The sequence below is a fragment of the Vespula vulgaris genome, chromosome 4 (genome assembly GCF_905475345.1).
Source record: "Vespula vulgaris chromosome 4, iyVesVulg1.1, whole genome shotgun sequence".
In the NCBI taxonomy this organism is placed as follows: domain Eukaryota; kingdom Metazoa; phylum Arthropoda; class Insecta; order Hymenoptera; family Vespidae; genus Vespula; species Vespula vulgaris.
In genome coordinates, this window is record NC_066589.1 from 1,872,927 (window position 1) to 1,894,662 (window position 21,736).

At 31.0% G+C, this 21,736-nt stretch overlaps 3 protein-coding genes and 1 non-coding gene across 10 annotated transcripts; 2 read left to right on the forward strand and 2 right to left on the reverse strand.

Annotated features, from left to right (window-relative positions):
• Nucleotides 1-4: 4 nt before the first annotated feature.
• On the forward strand, nucleotides 5-3,565 carry LOC127063579 (lambda-crystallin homolog). Its single transcript, XM_050993558.1, has 6 exons — nucleotides 5-173; nucleotides 1,014-1,201; nucleotides 1,748-1,956; nucleotides 2,031-2,188; nucleotides 2,301-2,443; nucleotides 2,502-3,565. Exons 1-6 carry the CDS (start codon nucleotides 136-138, stop codon nucleotides 2,717-2,719), a joined length of 954 nt encoding a protein of 317 aa, XP_050849515.1. The 5' UTR covers nucleotides 5-135; the 3' UTR covers nucleotides 2,720-3,565.
• On the reverse strand, nucleotides 2,949-4,189 carry LOC127063580 (60S ribosomal protein L24). Its single transcript, XM_050993560.1, has 5 exons — nucleotides 4,112-4,189; nucleotides 3,913-3,988; nucleotides 3,681-3,766; nucleotides 3,400-3,561; nucleotides 2,949-3,124 (listed from the first exon to the last, which is right to left on the reverse strand). The coding sequence occupies exons 1-5, from the start codon at nucleotides 4,114-4,116 to the stop codon at nucleotides 2,989-2,991; spliced, it is 465 nt and encodes a 154-aa protein (XP_050849517.1). The 5' UTR covers nucleotides 4,117-4,189; the 3' UTR covers nucleotides 2,949-2,988.
• On the reverse strand, nucleotides 3,192-3,322 carry LOC127063611 (small nucleolar RNA SNORA79). The gene has a single exon (XR_007781429.1). It is a non-coding gene; the product is annotated as a small nucleolar RNA SNORA79 (small nucleolar RNA).
• Nucleotides 4,190-4,443: 254 nt separating the features above from the next.
• LOC127063598 (ATP-dependent RNA helicase DDX54) lies at nucleotides 4,444-14,366 on the forward strand. 7 transcript variants are annotated; one of them, XR_007781423.1, is made up of 13 exons: nucleotides 4,444-4,808; nucleotides 4,890-5,266; nucleotides 5,366-5,681; nucleotides 5,759-5,969; nucleotides 6,055-6,281; nucleotides 6,353-6,544; nucleotides 6,629-6,770; nucleotides 6,848-7,040; nucleotides 7,120-7,258; nucleotides 7,336-7,486; nucleotides 8,889-9,766; nucleotides 10,259-14,193; nucleotides 14,299-14,366. XR_007781423.1 is itself a non-coding variant. In XM_050993593.1 (12 exons), exons 1-11 carry the CDS (start codon nucleotides 4,614-4,616, stop codon nucleotides 9,071-9,073), a joined length of 2,328 nt encoding a protein of 775 aa, XP_050849550.1. In that variant the 5' UTR covers nucleotides 4,444-4,613; the 3' UTR covers nucleotides 9,074-9,076; nucleotides 14,299-14,366. The 7 variants fall into 7 exon arrangements, 1 of the variants encoding a protein (XP_050849550.1); XR_007781422.1 differs by having other exon boundaries at nucleotides 8,889-9,504; nucleotides 10,259-14,201; XR_007781421.1 differs by having other exon boundaries at nucleotides 8,889-9,504.
• Nucleotides 14,367-21,736: the final 7,370 nt, after the last annotated feature.

Genomic DNA, 21,736 nt, shown 5'->3' on the forward strand with positions numbered 1-21,736 from the left:
GTGGGGATCATTATCGCAATGTTCTACGACTTATATATGGAAAAGAAGCAGTGTCAAGCAGTACATATTTTTGATTCATTACGGTATCAACTGATTGTACGTTCGAGGTTTTATTTAACCGACATATAGTTCACTATGTCTAACAAAAATGAAAAGATTGGTATCATCGGCAGGTAAATACATCTTGAAATTAAAATCATTTAATCTAATTGATAAGTGAATTTTTGCGAAGGTAATTTTATTTAAATTTGTATGTAAATTGGTATAAATTAGTAAATTAGTAGTAAAAAAAAAAGTAAAAGTATAAAAGTATAAAATAACACATTTACATTCGTTGTCATAATTTTTTTTTCTTTTTGTAAACTTTCGTATATCGTGAATGATCTTTGGTAATAGAAACGAAAAACTTTTAATTCCTTCGACAGATAATCCGCGTATTGCATTTTATATAATAATTTCCAAATAAAATAACCATATAATTTTATACTTTTTTATCGACTTGCAAGGAAAAAATTACATTACCTTGTTTACTTCCGTTTTTCTTGTTAATTGCATATAATGATTGCTATTAAAATTCATTATTCACATTCTTTTAGCTTCCTGGTATTTTTTATATGTGTCAGTCACTATTTGAAGACAAAAGAAAATCATAAAATTAATAATTTTTTGAGAAACCCACTAGTAATCCTTCCAAATTGAACTCTAAAAACACAATACTGAACTGTACTTTTTTAAAGATAAGATAATAAAATAGAACGACAAAATTTATGAGAATGGTTCTTCGTTATATATATTTTATGCCTGTCGATGTTTGTGTATATATATATATAGATAAATAGTACTTATAAATATGTGAGATCTATATATGTAACTTACAACTCTACCACGTCGCATTATATACGATATTGACAAATATTTTTAACAAATCAATTTGTTTTTATATTATGATAATATGACTTCATATTATTTTTATTACCTTTATGATAATGTAAGCATTGAAATTTAAATTTTAGTGGTTTAATTGGCCGCAGCTGGGCCATGCTATTTGCCAGTGTGGGATATCAAGTGACAATTTACGATATTGTCCAGGAACAAATTACGAATGCTCTCGAAGACATTCAAAAGCAATTACATCGTCTGGAAAAAGACGGTCTCCTTCGTGGTTCTCTTTCTGCTGCTCAACAATTTCAGCTTATTAAGGGTATATTTAATATAATGATTTGAAAAAAAAAGAACGAAGAAAAAAGAAAATTTATTTTTAATCGATTTATCATAAATACAAATAGTGAGATAGGAGAGAAAACTTGTTCAAACTTTAATTTTTATTTTTTGATTGTAAACACAATGATATGCTTTATCATAACATTTTTAATAAAATTTTATTGGTTTATCAAAAAGTCAATACTTTATCGAATCGAGTTACGTACTTGAACAAATTATAAATCGAGTTATATAACTGTTATAGTACTTATACGTGTATAAAATAAGTAAAGATTAAAAAGCAGATAGATATCTGACGACATTGAGAAAAAGGAAAACATAAAAGAAATAAAGATTAAAGTTATAAGTAGTGTCGGTAAATTTTTAAAGGATGCATTTTGTTGGAAATTTGCATATGGGAAGGAAGATTTGGTTCTTTGTGAAAGTAATAAGCAATAATATTATCTCTTTAATCGTGTCTGATTATACGTATTTAATATTATGGAGTAATGTAAAAATAATTATAAATATATCTTTCGATTCTTAGGATCATCGAATTTAACTGAAACTGTAAAAGGTGCAAAATTCATTCAAGAATGCGTACCAGAGAATTTACAGTTGAAATCGAAAGTTTATAACGATCTCGATAAGGTCATCGATGATAAAGTTATTTTATCGTCATCCACATCGACGTTCCGTCCTTCGCTTTATAGCGAGAAATTGAAACATCGAGATCAAGTGATCGTGTCTCATCCTGTAAATAAGATTTCTTTTTTTATACAAACATCTTTTAATTGTAGTATATCTATGAAAATATTTTATGAATTTAGGTAAATCCACCGTATTACGTACCTCTGGTTGAAATAGTTCCAGCACCATGGACTCGACCCGAAATACCAAATCAAACAAAAGCCATTATGACTGAAATTGGTCAATCACCTGTCGTTCTCAATAGAGAAATCGATGGATTTGCATTGAATAGAATACAGTATGATCAGATTGTAATTTTAACGCTTTTCGTGTGATAAATCATATCTTTAACTCTTTTTAAACAACTTATTATTATTTAAACTAGAATTAGACAAATCGTTGTTTTATAGATATGCAATTTTAAATGAAGCATGGAGATTGGTAGCTGATGGTGTACTTAATGCAAAAGATATAGATGCAGTAATGAGCGAAGGTCTTGGAATGAGATATGCATTTCTGGGTGCTTTCGAAGCCGCGCATCTTAATGCCGAAGGTATACATAGTGATAAAAATAAACAAATATGTACAATCAAGATGTACTCTTTTTCCAGGTATGAAGAAGTATTGCGAGGTATATAATAAATCAATTTATGATGTAAGTATGACTTTCGGACCGGTACCAAAATTTGTCGGAGATATGGCAGATAAAATTAGTAACGAATTAAACGAGATGTGTCCTCTTGACAAGTTACAAGAACGACGTGCATGGAGAGATAAGGCGTTAACGAAGTTATCAATCTTAAAGAAAGAGTTGAATAAAGAAAAATAAAGTTACAGTTGATACTACAATAGATATTCCACAACATACAAAGTATAAAATACTTTAATCGGAATTAAATAAACTATTGTTTTTATCATCCTATGTATATAATCGAAATATTATCTCCATATGGGAGTTTTCTTTCGCATAAATAAAGCTGGAAGTAAATTAAAATGTATTATTATTTAAAGTAGAATTAAAAATATAATGATATGTTTCAGGAATAGAATTGAAAATCTTAATTAAAATTATTATTTTATTCGTATGTCACAGAAAGATTAACGTTTTCCACCAACACGAGGTGCAGATTTTTGCGTCACCTTTGCAGCTTTCTGCTTAGGCATAGCCTTAGTTTTAGGAGGTGCAACAGCCTTCTTTGTTGCTTTTGCTGCTTTCTTCTGTTCTTTTGCAGCCCTAAAAGTATATACAACTATAAGTGTATATACTAATACGATACACATATATATTAAGCAATTGATATTTTTGTATGAACCCGCAAAAACCAGACAGTGTTATAATAATGCACAATTCTGGGTGAAGCAATCCATATTTATTCTAAGACATTCTGAAATCTAACATGATATAAAGATCTTGTCAGAGGAACAGTTGTCTATGAAGAAAAATATCTAGTAAATTTTAGTATTGGACAAATATTATATAAATAAACAGATAAATAAAGTAATACTTACTTGATTGCTTGGTCCCTCTGTGCTTTACGAATTTCTGGTTTCATATTACGTTTAGCCAAGATATCTGTAAGAGAGGCACCCACTATAGCACGTTGGAATTTTTGAGTACGCCTTGTCCTCTTCTTGGCTTGTTCTTCTTCTTGCCCCTTTTTATGCTTTCGTCTATGTAATTTACATGACAAATATAATATATAAAAATGTATACATTATATATATATATATATATATATATATATATATATTATAAAAAAAAAGAAATTTAAAAAATTAAATGAACGTACCTATACAAAACGGTCCACGTAACTTTTCTAGGATTACGTCTCATTAAGTGAGCAGATTCACATTTTGAGTTGAGGAAAGTAAAAGTCTATAAAAAAAAGTAAGGTTATGTTGAAGAATAATAAATATCTTTTTTATAGAGTTATTAGTATCATATGATTACAAATAAAAAATGTATTCCAAAGTACTCGAAAATAAATAACACTTATAAAATTAAAATAGAGTTAAATATACCTTTCCGTCAACTTTAACCATAGTTTTACCATGGCCAGGATATATTTTATATCCGCTATAAGCGCAAAGACCGATCCTAGAAAGATTTATCACATATTAATAAAAATATTGTTCTTATTATCACCAACTATATACTTTGCATAAATTTAATAGGATTGCATTAAACGTATTAGATATTCTCAAACAAGCACTAACTTACTTCATTTTGAGTTTACACGAAAGGAAGTTCCTACAAAAATGGCCGAAGCTTTCATAGCATGCGGCTATTTTCACGCGAAATTTCAGGTTAACCAACCTATTAGATTTCAATAACTCGAAACATAAATAATAAAATTTAGAAAATTTGTATGTACTAATATAGCATATTAAAATTTATAATTTTTTTTTACTTATATTTATTCAATTTTTATATGAAACAGTGTTAACTATTTAATGAATATTTAATAGGGAGTATTAATAATTGTAGATGAAGAAGTTTTACAAGGTTGTCTCTCTGACATTTAACTTCATAGCTGTTAAAAATCGTACATGTGCATTCAGAATTCTTACACATGTGACCGATGTGAAATGATTTCTGTTTTGTTAGGTTATGTTATGCAAATTTTATATTTGTGTATTAACGATTAAAAGAAATCTTAACATTGATGTCATTAATTAATTAATTTATTTCGATTTAAATATTTTTTAAATAAATATTCCAAATGAAGGATACAGAGGTTATTGGTTTTGGAGGAACAGAAGAACTTAATGAAAATGAAGAAGATGAAGACATTTCGGACATCAAGAAAAAAGCTTCTAAGAAGTCAGGTGGATTTCAATCTATGGCTCTTAGCTATCCTATTTTGAAAGGTATATTAAAACGTGGTTATAAAATTCCAACACCAATACAGAGAAAGGTGAGCATGATTCAGATATTACTTTATAGTAAATTTAAAAAAGAAGATGAAAAATATTAAGTATAAATATTTCTTCGACAGACAATCCCTTTAGCTCTTGAAGGAAGAGATATTGTAGCAATGGCCAGGACTGGTAGTGGAAAGACAGCTTGTTTTTTAATCCCGTTGTTTGAAAAACTCAAGACAAGACAAGCTAAAACTGGTGCACGTGCTTTAATTCTTTCACCTACGCGTGAACTAGCAATGCAAACATTGAAATTTATAAAAGAGTTAGGAAAATTTATAGGATTAAAAGCTGCAGTGATATTGGGAGGAGATAGTATGGATAATCAATTCAGTATTATTCATGGAAATCCTGATATTATTGTTGCTACACCAGGCAGATTTCTTCATATATGTGTTGAAATGGACTTACGTTTAAACAGTGTAGAGTATGTTGTATTTGACGAGGCTGACAGGTGAGATTTTATGAAAAATATGGTTTTATAAGATAATTTTGATATTTAATTAAATAATAATTTTATAAAATAGGATTATAAGTTAACATAAAATTGCAGATTATTTGAAATGGGTTTTGGTGAACAAATTCATGAGATAGTTAATAGATTACCAGAGACAAGACAAACTCTACTGTTCTCTGCCACATTACCCAAGATTTTAGTAGAGTTTACTAAAGCAGGTTTAAGCGATCCTATTTTAATACGATTAGATGTTGAAAGCAAATTGCCAGAAGAATTAAGTTTATCATTTATTATTTGTCGTCCTGAAGAGAAATTGGCTGTGCTTCTAGCTCTATTAAAGAATGTCATTGCAAATGATTCACAAACTGTAATATTTGCTGCAACTATGCATCATGTAGAATACCTCCATCAGGTAAATTTATAGTATTTATTGTATCTTTATTCCATTATTATAAAATGAAGTAAAAAAAAAATGCAATTTTTTAACAGATACTAGACAAAGCAGGAATTTCAAATACATTTATTTATTCAAATTTGGATCCATCTGCACGTAAAATAAATGCTGCTAAATTTCAAATGGGCAAAGTAAAGACTTTGATTGTTACTGATGTTGCTGCTCGTGGTATAGATATACCTCATTTAGATAATGTTATTAATTTTAATTTCCCAGCTAAATGTAAATTGTTCGTGCACAGAGTAGGTATGTACAATGTTAAATAGATATTATAATCTTTGATCATATGGATTTTATTACACTTTTTGCAATTATGGATTTTATTACACAGGTCGTTGTGCACGTGCTGGTCGAACTGGAACTGCTTATAATATTGTAACTCCTGATGAGTATCCATATCTCCTAGATTTACATCTATTTCTTGGTCGTTCATTAAATATAGTTCCTCTGTCTAGTACAAGCAATGATATGGAGTATATAATAGGAAAAATGCCTCAAGCTATGATAGAAGAAGAACTTGCAGAATTAATAAATTGGCATGATTCATCTACTGATCTGGTAAGTCGAAAAACAGAATAAATTCCAAAATAGATGGCAATAAGGTGAATTAATTATATCTTTATGTGTAGAAAAACATGGAAAAAGTTTGTGACAATGCTTATGAACGTTATATCAAATCTCGGCCAGCAGCATCATCGGAAAGCGTTAAACGAATGAAAGAATTGAATATTAATTCAGCTGGTATAATACCTGAATATTCTAATATTAATCCTGCCACAATGGATATATTAACTAAAATGAAACAGTACAGACCTCAAGGAGTATGTATGTTATAGGAAATGTGGATCTTACTATTTTTTTTTTCTATAAATGTATTTCTCATTTTTATATGTTGTTGTTAACAGACAATATTCGAAATCGGCAAAAAAACATGTTCATTGGATTATAAAGTGATGAAAGAAAAACGAGCATTTCATAAAGATAATATTTTCAACTTTCATAAAAAAATGGAGACATTAGAAGCAAAGAAGGAGGAAGCTGCAAAAAGTAAATTTATATTTTATAGAAATATATTTTTTTACAAAATATAAATATTATATAGTTACTTTATGTACCATTTGCAGATATGTTTCAAAAAACTACATTACCAAAAAGTAGTGAGAATGAAATTAGTGAAGCATTTAATAAAGTGATAATGCCAAAGAAACGAAATATAGAAGATTTGTATAAAAATACTAAGAAAAAGAAACGTTTGGCTACTAAGGATGAAGAATTTTATATTCCGTATTCTGCACCAGATAAACATACAGAAGATGGGTATGTTTTTAAAAGTATATGTTTTTTTATTGCGTATATAACTATATATATTAATCGTAATCCTTGAATCGTTCTATAGATTGGCGGTAAACAATTTCATGACAGAGGCAGAAAAAGCACAATTGGATTTAACAGCAGATAATGAAGAATCTTTACGGCTACAAACACAACTTAAGAAATGGGATCGTAAAAAGAAAAAAATGATTACTATTAATAACGTATGAACCATAATTTTACCATTATACACGTAATAATGTTAAGTGTAATTATCTTATATTTTTCTTTTTCCTTTTAGGATCCAAAAGCTGGTAAAATACGTACCGAATCTGGAGCATGGATTCCTGCTACATACAAAACAAATCGTTACACGCAATGGAAGGAGAAGAGTAAAGTCGATGCTATGGCCGACGAAGATAGCGAAGAAGAATCACCACAATTGCAAAAATGTAAGTTTAGATATTATACAAGTTAAGAGAAAGAAAGATATAGGATAATCATTCTGTGATTTATTGCATGTACGATATATATATATATATATATATATATATATATATATATATATATACATATACACAATGTAAATAGATTACTTTGCCAGACAGTGTCATTAATCCTTTGATCTATATAAAGGCACAGTATGGTCCACGCGTAAGTTTCCATAGTACATACTTCTGATATAAATCGAGACAAGTTGACAAGTCAATCTCAGGCACGTTTAAATGCAGGAAGAAGGTCATTGATCTATCTACGCTCGGTACAGATTTATTTAGTTTCAACTTACGAGTAATCATTGCATAATCAAAACATGTTGAATATCACGATACTTAAAATATCCTATCTAAAAAAGGTATTTGAATTTGGAATCAACCAAAATGATAAAGAACTATAGTCACTCAAACATTTCTATTATCGTACTTTTTATCTTTGTCAAGAAAAATTATCGACTTTTATTTAAGAGAGAATATTTCGTACATATAACGAGATCGTGTATGCATGGCGTAATACTTATTTTTACATTTTTAACAAGCTCATTGTACAATCATCAATATAGTAAAATTATCGGTGATAGAGACGGCACTTTTGAAGATGACATTTTGCAAATTCGCAAAACACGTAAACGTATTTAAAAATTTAATAAATTCTAAGCGTGTATCATTGCTTTTAATGATTGCAGCATGACTGAACATGAACGTAATTATTTCAATTATTTGCGTTTCTTCTAATGACTCTTGCACTTACATTTCGTACAAATAATAAGATATGCTGTAACAGTTAATTATACGCGAGCATAGTAAGGCACGCTTTAATTAGCTGTGTCTAATTCTTTGGTTCATAATTATACAGATTAGAAGCTACGATTGAAATCTGAGATGTTCATGAGATTAATGAAAAAATTCGAAATTTGATCACATATTCTCTTATCAATTATGTTTAAATGTAATTGTTATCAGACCTCTCTTTATTTTGCGTCCTAACTTTTCCTCTCGAACACTGTTGTAAAATAACGTTATCTTAAAATCACGGCCTTGTTTTGACAATAATAAGATAAAGATACGTACGAACTTGCATCTAATAAGAGAACACGGTCTCAAGCGAGTATTTGATTTCTTTCGCGTCCTTGTCAATAATTTTAAAGGTACGCAAAATGATAAAACCTTGAAAAATATGACGACGTAATGTATTGCGAATGATATCCGATAACATGAATATACGAACTCATACTTTTCTGTTATTTTTCTTTCTCTTTAATATATCATTATAAAATCTTTCTTAATAATTTTCAATTTAAAATTGTATCCGCACGTGTGTGCACATACGCGTTCTAACGGAAAAAACATTTGATTTCAGTGCAAACAAACGTCAATACACATTGGGCGCGTCATAATCAAAAGATCAAGGAGAAGGTGAAGGCCAAGTCAGAGTTGAAGAGACCGGAACAAATTTTGAAAGCTCGTAAATTGTTGGAAAGGAAGAAACGACGAAATGGTAGAAAGGGCCGGAAAGGTCAGAAAAAAGGGGGAAAGTCTCGTTAAAAGGTATCCAATTGTATATATATACTCTGTACATATATACACGTTTTAAAATATTTCGTGAGATTCTAAGATCGTAGGATAAAATAACTTTTTCTTATGGTGATAAAATAAATAAATTACAAAAAAAATTGTTTATAATATAGATAACATTTTAAATTACTTTAAACCGGTCGTATAAATTTCTCAAAATCATTGGATAATTTCGTTAACAAGCGATAAGATTAAGCGTTTTAATCTATTTTTCCTCCCTTCTTTGATAAAACAATAATACAAGATACGAGCGAATTAAACGATGGAAAAATTGGAGCTGATTTAAAAACGTTTATAAAAATATAAAACCTAGCTATTTCTTTGCCGGAGTCGCGCGTGCCACGTCGCTAGCATGCAATAATGCCGATAGCTCGAGAATTTAATTCACGGCACTTTATTACGTAAGTACCTTGAGATGGTAATTCCTAGATAGTGGTCGTACGCGCGGAACGACATAAGACGTATCGAGAAGAATATTCGCGCGTGAAATTTCTTCGTCGTTCGAATTTCGCGCCGCGAGGAAAGACGCGACATTGAAGAAATGTGAACGAAATATATCATTATATTTCGACATATTTCTTAAGAAAATATACTTTTGTTCTTTCTCTCAAGTTATTCTAGTCTCCAAAAAAGAAAAACAATTTTTAATTCATCCTTACAAAGGTACAAATTTTGTGGGCGCTTTCACAGTCTGTTATTACGTTACTGCGCAACTGCATAATAATTTTCGTAGAGTGTTTAAGATAATCAGCTAATTATGTTCGCGCACGAGATCGCTAGGACATGTTTAAATGTCGTGACTCGACTTGACTAGTCTTTTATCGAGGATAATATGTCGAGTTTATGATAAAATCGATCGATCGATCTTCTTAATCTTTTAGATCTTTTTGATAATGCTTGTATTCTTCTTACACGATCAAGGATTAATAATTGCGAGTAATAATTACTTATGTTTATTTCTTTATATTTGACAGAAAAAGAATCTTTTTAATCGTAAGGAATTCATAAAAGTTTGTTGAACACGAACCTTGGAAGATCTTTAATGACATTTCAGTAGAAATAACTAGCACATTTGTTTTCGCGTGCGGATACGTATTAAGAAAGAAAGGATAATTAAATCTTATATAATCTAAGAGGATTTTTTTTGTATCGTAGATAACACCGTTATACAATTTGTGATGTCAGAGACTGCCAACGAACGTTCACACGTCGCTAAAGTCAGAACACAAACCTTGAGGAAGCCTTAAAAACTTTTCAAACACATCGAAGCTTTAAAGTATCGTCGAATCTTTTGATCTTGTTCCACTAATTAGTTCGATAGGTCGTTAATTAATTTACTGTCTTATTTCTCATTAATTAAAATCTTTACGGAACAATCTTAACGAAAACGATAAACTTGAGTCGCGTGTTAGTATTTCAAAGGATTTTATAATTAGTCGAAAAATGAGAAATTATGAAAATTTACAAAAGTAACATTGTAAGTCGATATACGAAGAAGAAATTACTTATGCTTTTAACTTTGTTCAAAGTTTAGGTAAAATACAAATAGATTTATACATATCGTTAAACATTGTGTAATTTCATCGTTTGTCGCGCACACTATCATATACGTCGTGTCATCTCGTGAGAATGTGCAAGGGATCAACGTACGGTGTGGCGGTAAATATCATACCGAATTGACAGTTTTCCAATATCGTTACACTGTCGTATGCCTGTCGATTACGTTTTACGATGGGGGATTTGTATAGGAATATTGAGAAAAAAGAAAAAAAAAAAAATGCCGGATAAGTAGATCGTAAAAAACGCTAGGATATTAAAAATTCAACATAGATGGTATCGTATTTCTTTGTTTTGTTTTTATTTATACTATCTTAAACTCATAATTGATTTTTTTTTTCTTCTTTTATATAGAAAAATCAAGGAGATTCGTAAAAAACCTTTCAATCGAGAAAATACCTTGTGTCAGTTAATTTTTCATTAAGCAAAACTCGCATTGATCGAATCAAAGTAATTGGCCAATTCTATCTATCTCTTCCGATACATTTCTATAACTCGACATCCTCGTAAAAGTTTCGTAATGAATCATAATAATCGATAACTCGTGCCACAACGAGAGTATTCACCGTTGTAGAAATCGTTATCGCTTCGTTTCGCTAATATTTCTTAGGATATCGTGCGTGTTTTATTCGTTTCTTTCCTTTTTTCTTTTTCTTTTTTGTTTTTTTGTTCTCTTTTTAGCAATGAATACAGCACGGTATCGTATAACTCTCCATATAAAATTTATTCGATGTAAAAATTATTTTGATGGAGAGGTAAAGTTGAGTTGAATGAACTCACTATTGGGAAAATACGTTTTTACGCTTTGTTAACGATTTAAATTCGGGATTAACCGAATGCGCTTTATGCAAGCGTTCGCGTTTAACGCAATATTTGTTTCGTTTTTTATTTATATAATATTTATGGTCTGAACGCGTAAACAGTATAGGTACGTTTGATTTTAGACGAAACTTTTTGATATAGAGCATCGAACGATATTTTTGTTTGTAGACCCTTCATTTGTTCGTTTATTTTTATATTTTCTTTTCTTTTTTTTTCCATTTCTTTTCTCTTGTTTTTTTTTTCGTATGTATTTTACACGCATATACACTGTAATTTCATCCGCGTTTCATCATCGATCTTACTTCACTAAGTTCAATCTTCCCTTACCACGGCATCTTACCATAGCTAAATGTCATTTATTTCCATCAAAGGATGCTTCATTGCGTACGTTTGACCCTTCAGTTATTCGATATACCAGAATGATATGAATTGTTAGCGAAATTTCTATAAATTCTTTGATATAGATGTTACGACAAGATATAAAGCATTCTCGAATAGGCAATGCATTCTCTAATTGCATTCTTAATTGGCAAACTATTGGAAATTATTAACGGACATAACGAGTTATATAAAAGAAAAAAGAATAATAATAATGAAAAGATGAATGTTGTAGGATATAAAAACGATAAGATATAAAATATAAAATTATTTGAAAAGTAATAAAAATCTTTTGTGATGAATCTAAAAATCATAATGTTTACGAGAAGTCGTACGAGTTGAAAAGACTTCATTTGAATTTTTATTACGATTCCAATTTATTATTATACATCGTATTGTATTGTTTATGTTGTAAACAGTTCAACCAGACGAAATTGGTGTTTTATTTAAATGACGCAGACGACACTTCTCTGAAATATTCGTTTTTATCAGTCCAACAAGAGCTTTGACCTCGATCATTTGTGGAAGTTCAGTTTGCATTTACGATTAGGTTCAAGGACAAATAGCCTGGTGAAAAAGAAATGTATTATACTCGCGATGACTTGCTTCCAGGGACGTATCGATCCGTAGTACGCAGTAATTAACCGGCCACGTTGCGGTACGAAGGATTTAGACGACCCTTCCGACTTTCGTAGAAAGTTTCTCGGTTTAAAAACGGAAAGCTTCCTCACCGTTCCCTTTTCTTTCTTTTTTTTTGTTTTTTTTTTGTTTTTTATTACAACTTGCTAGCGTGTTTAATGATATCAAATTGTTCGACCGAACGTCTGGGATTTTTAATAAATTTCCAAGAGGTATGAACCGAAGGAAAATGCATCTTTTAGTTGATGTTATTATGAGAATAAACGAGCATTGAAAAGGAACAATTTTTTCTATATAAATGCCATCGCGAATTTCATGAAACGAAATAGTTTTTTATTAGAAATATTTAAAGATTTTTATTACTCGAAATCGAAGAAATTAGTTTGTTAGTTATATCGATTTATAATATAGGAAAAAGAAAAGAAGTCTTGAAACTTTCAATCGAGTTTCGTTTTATTCAATTCTACGGATTAATACAACTTTCTAAATAATACGTTCTCGTAAAAATTGATTAAATGAAATTCTAAAAGTGCGATCAAAAATGATAACCCGATTATTTTCATTATGCGAATATACGAATCTTTCGGTAAAGGATACCCATTCATTCGTGTTTAGGTAGGTGTTGTAGCACTTTTAGAAGGTATCTTCTTAGTGTTATCAATTTAAGTAGATATATGTAATACGATAGATCGACAGGTTCGAATTGCTGTTTCGCTTCGTGTCCAATATAAAAGGAGTGAAAGGAATCAGCGTGTGACGTAATTCCTCTTACGTTATTGCGAGTACAACGAATACCGTCGGTCAGTTTCGGTAGCTGGGATATTGCAGGCAATTCGAACGTATCGAGTGCTCAGAATAGAAAAAGACTTTCACACGACCTGTATCTTTCGACTTACATACGATCCTTTTTTTTATTTATGAGCACGTAATATAACTCGTAGGTATATTCGTTAATTTGTTCTCTTAAAAATACTTTCACGTAGAAACAAAATGAAAAAAAAGAAACGAGAAGCAAATCAAATTCAATTTCATTCTTTTTGAGTATCATTACTCACTAATACTCTTTGATTAAAAATTCGGAACATTTATTCATCCGTACATTTTGTTTTGTTTTTAGAGAAAGTTGATCCATTTTTTTAATTTTTATTTTTGATTGTGCAAAAAAAAGTTTTGCGAGTGTTCGATATGTGACGAATTTTCGATTTATCGAAGAAAGTAAAAATGATCGAGATATCTATGTATCTGTATACCTCGAATGATCTTTCGACCACAACGTCGACTACAAGTTTGCGGTTTTAAAATCATTCAAGCAGTCATCTCACCACGACCTCCTACTTTTATATCTCCCATTTGCGTCAGTGCCTGTTAAGCATCACGGGATTGTCCAGTGAGACAAGTTCTAACTCGATATGGTTATTGTTGCTATCATTATTTTATTTACTTCCTTGGACTGATTTAGCTAATGAAAAAAATCGAGATATGATTCATAGCTGGAAGTCGTAAGAAATTTTCTATAAAATCACGTTGACGAATTATTATTACAATCAACGTAGGCTTGACAAATCGTTATAATATTTCAAAATAATTAGAAGAATTTCACGTTTACATCTGAAACAATTAAAACTTTGAATCGATTATATTTTATCGGCCACTATAAACTTGATGGTTTGATATTTCTTCATGGAACAAACTACGTACATATGTATATTTTTAATCAATCGATATTTAATTATTATTACTTAAACGTTAATTACTTAATAAATATTAATATTTATTATTATTATTATACACTTTTCAAGAATGTCTTATTGTTGGATTCGATAATAAATTATTGGATGTCTACGAGATAAGAAAAAAAAAGAAGAAAGGAGGAAGAGAAAGGAACAGTCAAGGACGCGTCTAAACAAAGCTCGTGACATCAGGCAAGACAGCACGAATAACCTCGGGTAGCCCGCATCAAATAACGCTATTGGTTGAACATAGATTCGAACGAGTCCTGTCGAAAGATAAATTGGAATGGTAAAGAAGGCCGCAACCCAGAATTTACGATATCTTATAGTCCTCACTGAAAAGCAAAGGCTAACGTCGGTTTTATACGTATGACCAGTGTATATTTATTATGTACATATATAGAACACGTCTAGGAACTTGGAAAAAGGAAAAAAGGTTTCACACGAAGAAGTAATATACATCTACATATATTTGAAGGCATCGAAAGGTGAAGGAAAGGCACACCCTAAAAGCGATTTGACTCACGAAATGGAAGGATAGCCGACACGCCCTTCTTTTCCTCGTATCTCAACCAGATGTTTCCTCGTTAATTGGTAGTAGTATATACTTTTACCAAATATACCGTGCAAGCCACGTAGAACGTATTTCATACAAGTAACTGACTTATTTTAATAATTATAATATAATATAAAATTATTTTAATAACGATCTAGACAAGACGTCTAAGATTTTTATAAAAATAAAAATACTGAATTTTACATTCAAAAGAAACGATAGTAATTCTAATATTTTATGCTATAAAAGCGATTTTTCATGTAGAGGCCGTTTTAGAAATAGATTACCGAAATTATATAAACGTAGCTTCGGAAACAGTAGTTTTCATTTATAACAGACTTTAAGAATGTTCGAAACTGTTGCAATATTTTGTACAGAAACTGCTGAAAATATTTTCCTTTTACGTTAATGCATGTCTTGTATCGATCATACTGCATGGATTGCTGATGCGAAGCATATTGCCTGATGTAAATAAGAAATATTTATAATTTGGAAAGGAAGCGTTTTCGGATCCATGTTTATATGATTTTTTCCCATCCTTATAGTGAGTAAAACGTGCTCTTAAAGTTTGGTAATCTATTTCTGAAACATCCTGTATATTATATCCTACATATAAATGATCCTCACTAGAAATGTTTTTTTTTTCCACGGAAGCTTTAAACCTTGTAGTTTTATTTCACCGATATGAAATAAATTTATTTAGATTTTAGATATTTATGTAATGCTCGAAGGAAAAAATCCCTTTTCTAATCTATTTCCAAATATCTTTAATGTTTATCGATCCTACACGTTTTCACAACGATTTTAAGGTTGTTTCTTGTGAGGCACGATGGAAAGCAAGCATCGCCAACGATTTGCATTTTCTACCTGCTGAGAAACGGGTTCTTGGCGATTGGATTGACGTAACGACACGCGAAATACACTAATTGTAAGTCACTCGGTCGGTTTCTTGTTTACTTACACCGAGCGAATAACGTTCTGGATAATATCAATTGTGGCGAACAAACGAATCTCATCGATTAATTAGTAGGAAGTTAAGATGCGTTAGAAAAGATAAATATCGCAGAACAAATATTCTAAAAATAGATGTCAATCATTTTCTTTTTGCCTTTCCTTTTTTTTTTCTTTCTCAACAGTAAAAGTAATAAAAAGTAACGGAACGAATGGAAAGTAATCGTTAAAAGAAACTAATTTGTCAAACGTTAATATACAAAATTAATTAAAAACAAAAATACTTCAAATATAATAGGAGAAATGAAAAAAGATGAGAAATATCTTTCACCGGTGAAACAAGTTAACGGTTTCATTTAGTTACCGTTTATTTATGTTTCTCTTTGTGCAATGGAGCGTCATCAGATATGGTCGAGTAACTGTCGAAAACGAAATACAACTTGTTAGGAGACGATGTATTCTCTTCGAGAAGACCAAACTAGTACTTAAACATACGTCTAAGTATTCGCGTGTGCTTGCATTTGTTTGTGTGTTGTACATGCGTATCGTGACTTGTTAACTTTTCGATAAGAATCATCGCAAATTCAAGATAACGAAAAGAAAAGTAGGTATTCTTTTTTTTTCTCTTCTTTATGGAAAAGGAAACCCGTATGTATGTCTGTATATATATATTGGTATATATAGGAAGAATTTAGATGGAAGTAGGGCCTCGTAGAGAAAGAAAGACATGGCTGTCGACAGACGTAAATTGATTTTCGAAGCCTCGAACGGTAGATATGTTCGTGTAGAAACGAAGACGATGTGTCTCTTCCCTCTCTTCCTATCTCACTATCTCCCTCTCTCTATTTTTTTTTAGGTCACACTCAGACGCTCGATGGCTCACTCGAGCACGTTAGTCACGATCTCGAATTAACGATTAGCGAGTTCGAGGCATCGTTAAAGTCGTCGAACAATATCAGGCACGAAAAATTTTCTAAAAAGTTTACTAGGTTTTAGAAAAAAATGTTCAGAAATCTTTTAACTCACGTATGCCCTTAACGATTAGTTTCATTTACGAAGAAGACTATCACGTGCGACTTCTATATCTACGATGGTCTTTCATAATCTTGTTACATAAAAAAAAAAAGAAAAAAGAAAGAAAGAAAGAAAGGAAAAAGAACTTTTATTTTGTTATTTTTAGAAATACTTTTTCATTCTTAATTATCTTCATTATTTATCGTAATGTTAAAAAAGTAAGATCTTTTTTATATTTCATTTATATAACAATATTAGATATTTTAATATTTCAAGAAATCATGCAAAAATCTCTTTTATCGATGTCATATATTTTATAACTAGAATTTCAATGAAAAAGGGACTAAATTTATTGAGATTATGTGGATCTATAGCACATGTGCAAGTACTATATAATATATTTATATATATACACACACATATATTCTTGTAAAATATAGCAAATAATAAGGTCGTCCCTACGATGAAGCGTTTACTTTCTTACATGGCTAATGTAAACCTTCTTTTGGTACGTAAAACAACAAGACCTCGTAAGAAGATGACGAAGAGGACGTGGCGAAGTGAAAACCCGTAGAAAAGATCGAAATCGTTTAGAATCCTCTTCGAAGAAGGTTCTTCTCTTGAGAATAGTTGTGTTCTCTTGAGAGTAGTTGATTAGCAACATTAATACGTTCTTGCCGGTTTACTTTAAACTTATCGAAAGAACTGACTTTGCAATAATTATTTTAACAGATAAAAAATTGTAACTATATTATTATAATATTGTATAGATTTGATTAACAATCAAGTTTAACAATGATCTTAATATTCTATTCGTTTATAAACGACGGTATGGATTATGATCGGTACATTTGGAGGAGCTCTGGGTCACGTACAAAATTCTTGCGAAATTTTGGCAAATCCTATTTGGTTTCATCCTGGCGGGCGATGTTCGTAGCAATTTTAAACACTTTCAAGTATCACAGGATTATGCCCGCGTCATAGCAGTTGCCAAACAAGAAACACGGTTTCAACGAAGTGATATTAAAGGTATTTATTTTTAGAAATATTCACTACTTTTTTATGACCATTTTCTATTATTATTCTACCGTTTACTCTAACGTTAATCCAACGATTCCTCTAACCTTAACGATAACTATATTCATCGGAAATTGATTACGTCAACGTCTTAGTTTTCTTTCGGCTTTCTATTACGTTGACTTCTGACATTTCCTCTTTCTTTGTTTTGCTTTTTCAACGAACAAGAAACGAAAGAGAATTGAATAAATTTTATCGGTCTAACATCATCACGGTTTTTTTATTATCACGGTAGAAGCATGATCAAGATATAACAGAATAGGTTCTCTTTTTCTTTTGAAAAATGATACCTCGATGGATTTGTTTCACGAGGATGTCACGGAAATGTCGGAAACCTTGGATACTACAATGACAAAATTTCGATTATGTAAAATCGAAAGACGTTCTAGATTATGTTTCGTTCATCAAATTAATTTTTTTTCTCACATTCTCAACCCCTGAATATCGTATCACGAGAAACATATTGAGAGACGAATCACATGAGTCCAAATAGTTAGCAGCTACGTGCATTCATAGAGAAAGAGAGAGAGAGAAAATTAGCCTGATTATACGGTTAGGCCGATCGTCCGGGTGATTTTCTTGCGGTGCGTTAACTTCCGAGAACGATGGGTGATTATCGGGACGAGCAAAAGCATCGTTGTTGCTAATAAAAGCCACCTTTCGCATACTTCCATCGCTTATCCATCTGCGATGCGCTTTTAACGTGACTTGCCCAGTAAATGCGGCAGGTGTCTATCCGTCGATACGTCGGTATGAGAGAAGGCGAAGATAACGAATCCAATTAAGATGATATTTTTTAAAGTTGAAAATCAACTTATTTGTTTTATTCATTTCTTCTTCAAATCCGTTATCTTTAACCCTTAAGTATACGAAGTACAACTAAATAATTTTCTATTAAATTATAAACCAGAAATAATTAGGACAGTGTAATGTTTTCTCTTTTATATTTACTTTGCTGCTATCTCGTAGACAATTTTTTTGTAAGTATTGATAAATGCTATATTAAATTGTCGTATTCAAGAATTCACGTTGAGAGTCGATAAATCGAATTTTTCTTTAATATTTGAAATAATTAAAAAGCGATGAGATATATTTCGCTTTATAATATCGCGTCATTTCGCGATATATAAGAAAAAAAGACTTGATATAGATACGATATTGAAAAAAAGACTTGATTTATGATTTGAAAATGAAAGATTGCTATTCGTTAAATTTAAACAGTTATATTAAAAGAAAAAGAAGCTTTTTAAAAAGCTTTCATTCTTTTGAAGAAACTTTCGTTTATGAATGCTTCGTTTTCATGAAGCTTGGCACGATTTGGGAAGAAAACAAAGTAAGTACTTGATCCACGTTGTACGTTTTAGAATCGGTGCCAAGGTAGCGGAAGCTGCAGAAAAGCTATACAGGCCGTACTCGTCCGCTGGGATTCTAATGACGATTATCGTTGAAATAAGCTCGAATCCCTCCACGTTTAACTAACGCGTCATCGACTGTATTTAAAAATATCGTTGTGACTCTCAAGAGAGACATTGGAGGGGCGCCGACGAAAGTTCAAATTTCTTAGTTCTTTGTTGTGCCGCGTAATACGTTTCATGCTGATTCAGAGATGTGTAGAATCTCGGGGGCATCGCTTCGAGTCTCGCTTTCGAGACGTTAAAAGAGATTCCTTTGACATTTTCCGCCGTTGCAATATATCTCGGTAATATTATTTTACATCGATACGATTCGTTTATTCGTCATTTCATACGTCATTTTGTAAACACGATATTATTCAAAATGAATTTAATATTCCTTGATTTTTTTTCCAAATGAACGAAAAAAATATTTTCAACCACATAAATCGAATATTTTCAGACAAATTTAATAGGGAATACGATACGCAGAGATATTTAAAAAAACAGTAACGTCACAGTGAGATAAAATTTTACGTACGTACGTACATATTCGTCGATATTGATCGATATTTATTTCATATAAGAATCTCATAGATAACATTGTATCGTTATTTATTAACTAATCAGATATCACTAAGAGTGAGTAATCAAATTATTCTTTTGATTCATTAGTCAATCCGATGTTAAGGAACTTTAATATTACGATAAATACGATTTTCGATATATTACAAAATCTGGCTAATTTTGTATAATCAGACTATTCTATGTAGCATCGATAACGACGTTAGAATAAATGTACCTGCATATGTAAGTACGTACGTTATATGGGAGACGCACCGATGCGAATCAACTTTCCACGTTCTAGATGTTTCACTCTTCACGTTCTAATTAGACGATGCGTCGAGCGGCTTCCGCCTCTACGTCAAAGAGTCGCCTTTGTTGAGTGCTTTTCGTCGTAAATAAATATAACGTTGATTACAAAGACGAGAACGGAATTAGTACGTAAGCGTTTATCACGGAACAAGGGTCACCATTTCTTTTCTCTGAATGTTTTTTTAAAAACTTGAAGATTAATGATTATCATTTTGAAAATTTCTTTATTAAATTCATATTAATTTATTTACCCTTGATTATTCACAAGAAATATGAATAATATAGGTTTATAGGTTGTAACAAGTACATACGTTCATATAAAAAGAAAATAGTATATATTATGTATTTATATTTATGCATACAAATTACGTGCTGAAATAATCAAAGCTCTGTTATTATGTTATCTTTATCAATGTTTTATTTGTAATTAAAACTCGATCGTTACATTCATTCTCTTTGTTTCTTTTCCTTTTTCTCATGTTCTTTTCAATATGTTCATTAGAAGTTTGGAGAAACGATCGGCGCCAAAAGTTCAACGCGGAGGCGCTTATCTATATATTCTCCTCCGCAAGATTCAGAAAATGCGTAGGACGTGACTCATGAGAGTAGTTGTGAATGCCAGAAAGGACCATGGTTCTCGTTCGAGGCACGCTATCTCGAGTTGCTTCTCGCTCGTCTCACTTCCTGGTTGATTAGAGTCGACGTTGGACGACAGTTCGACGTAGCATCAGCGTTCTACGAAAAGAGCATGCATCATCTTGCAACAGCACTCTCTGTCGACACGACCACAATGTTGTGTGAAAGAGAAAAGTGAAGAAAGAAAGAAAGAAATGAAAAAAGAAGAGAAAAAGAAAAGAAAGGGAACAAAAAAAAGAGAAATCAAGATCTTTGTTTCTCGATAGTTTTACGACGGACGTTTGACTCATCATCATACTTCATCGAAGCATTGATAATCTGAAGCCTTTTTAAAATTAACCCCGTCATTTCCCTTAATTTTATTCTTTCGATAATTCGATTATATGTTTCGACTTTTCAATAATTTACTATTTTTCCTTTTACTCTTTCTCTTTATTTCAACGATGAGAAATATTGTTATATACTTTTGAATTAATTAAAAATCAGTTTCCTGCATTTGTATCGAGAACGCGTTAAGAGAAAGAGAAAGAGAAAGAGAGAAACGAATTCTCGCTGAACGGGTCTACTTTCACGAATCGATCCATCGAATTTTTCGTTCCACAGGATTTTACGAAAGCGTCCGACTTTCCTCGTTACGGCCTATCGAGGAAATCTAGTTAGTTTGCATATTTCTCTATGGGATTCGGAAATCTCAAAAAGTGTTTGCTTTTCGATCATTTCCATATACATATGTATGTATCTCGTTTGCTAGAGACATATATCGAGAAACGAACCAATGATTTTTGTATTTCATTTGTCACATTTATTTTTAGAAACTTAGACATTCTCACGAATGTGTAAAAAGGAATGGAAATTAAGGAGGGAATGATTTATATTTCGAATACATGATCGATTATCCATTTCTCGAGAAAAATAATTTAACTATACGAATACTTTTGTTTGTGTATTCTAATCATACATATTTATATATATATATATATATATATATATATATATATATATATAC

Excerpts from the sequence above, each read along its gene's own strand:
- LOC127063579 (XM_050993558.1), top strand. The coding sequence starts at position 136 with ATGTCTAACAAAAATGAAAAGATTGGTATCATCGGCAG. Across the intron at positions 1,957-2,030 it reads AAGTGATCGTGTCTCATCCT|GTAAATCCACCGTATTACGT; the intron begins GTAAATAAGATT and ends TTATGAATTTAG. Across the intron at positions 2,189-2,300 it reads TTTGCATTGAATAGAATACA|ATATGCAATTTTAAATGAAG; the intron begins GTATGATCAGAT and ends GTTGTTTTATAG.
- LOC127063598 (XM_050993593.1), top strand. The coding sequence starts at position 4,614 with ATGAAGGATACAGAGGTTATTGGTTTTGGAGGAACAGAAGAACTTAAT. Across the intron at positions 5,970-6,054 it reads ATTGTTCGTGCACAGAGTAG|GTCGTTGTGCACGTGCTGGT; the intron begins GTATGTACAATG and ends TTTATTACACAG. Across the intron at positions 7,259-7,335 it reads AAATGATTACTATTAATAAC|GATCCAAAAGCTGGTAAAAT; the intron begins GTATGAACCATA and ends TTTTCCTTTTAG.
- LOC127063580 (XM_050993560.1), bottom strand. Across the intron at positions 3,767-3,912 it reads TGGTTAAAGTTGACGGAAAG|ACTTTTACTTTCCTCAACTC; the intron begins GTATATTTAACT and ends TTTTTTTTATAG. Across the intron at positions 3,125-3,399 it reads CAGAGGGACCAAGCAATCAA|GGCTGCAAAAGAACAGAAGA; the intron begins GTAAGTATTACT and ends ATATACTTTTAG.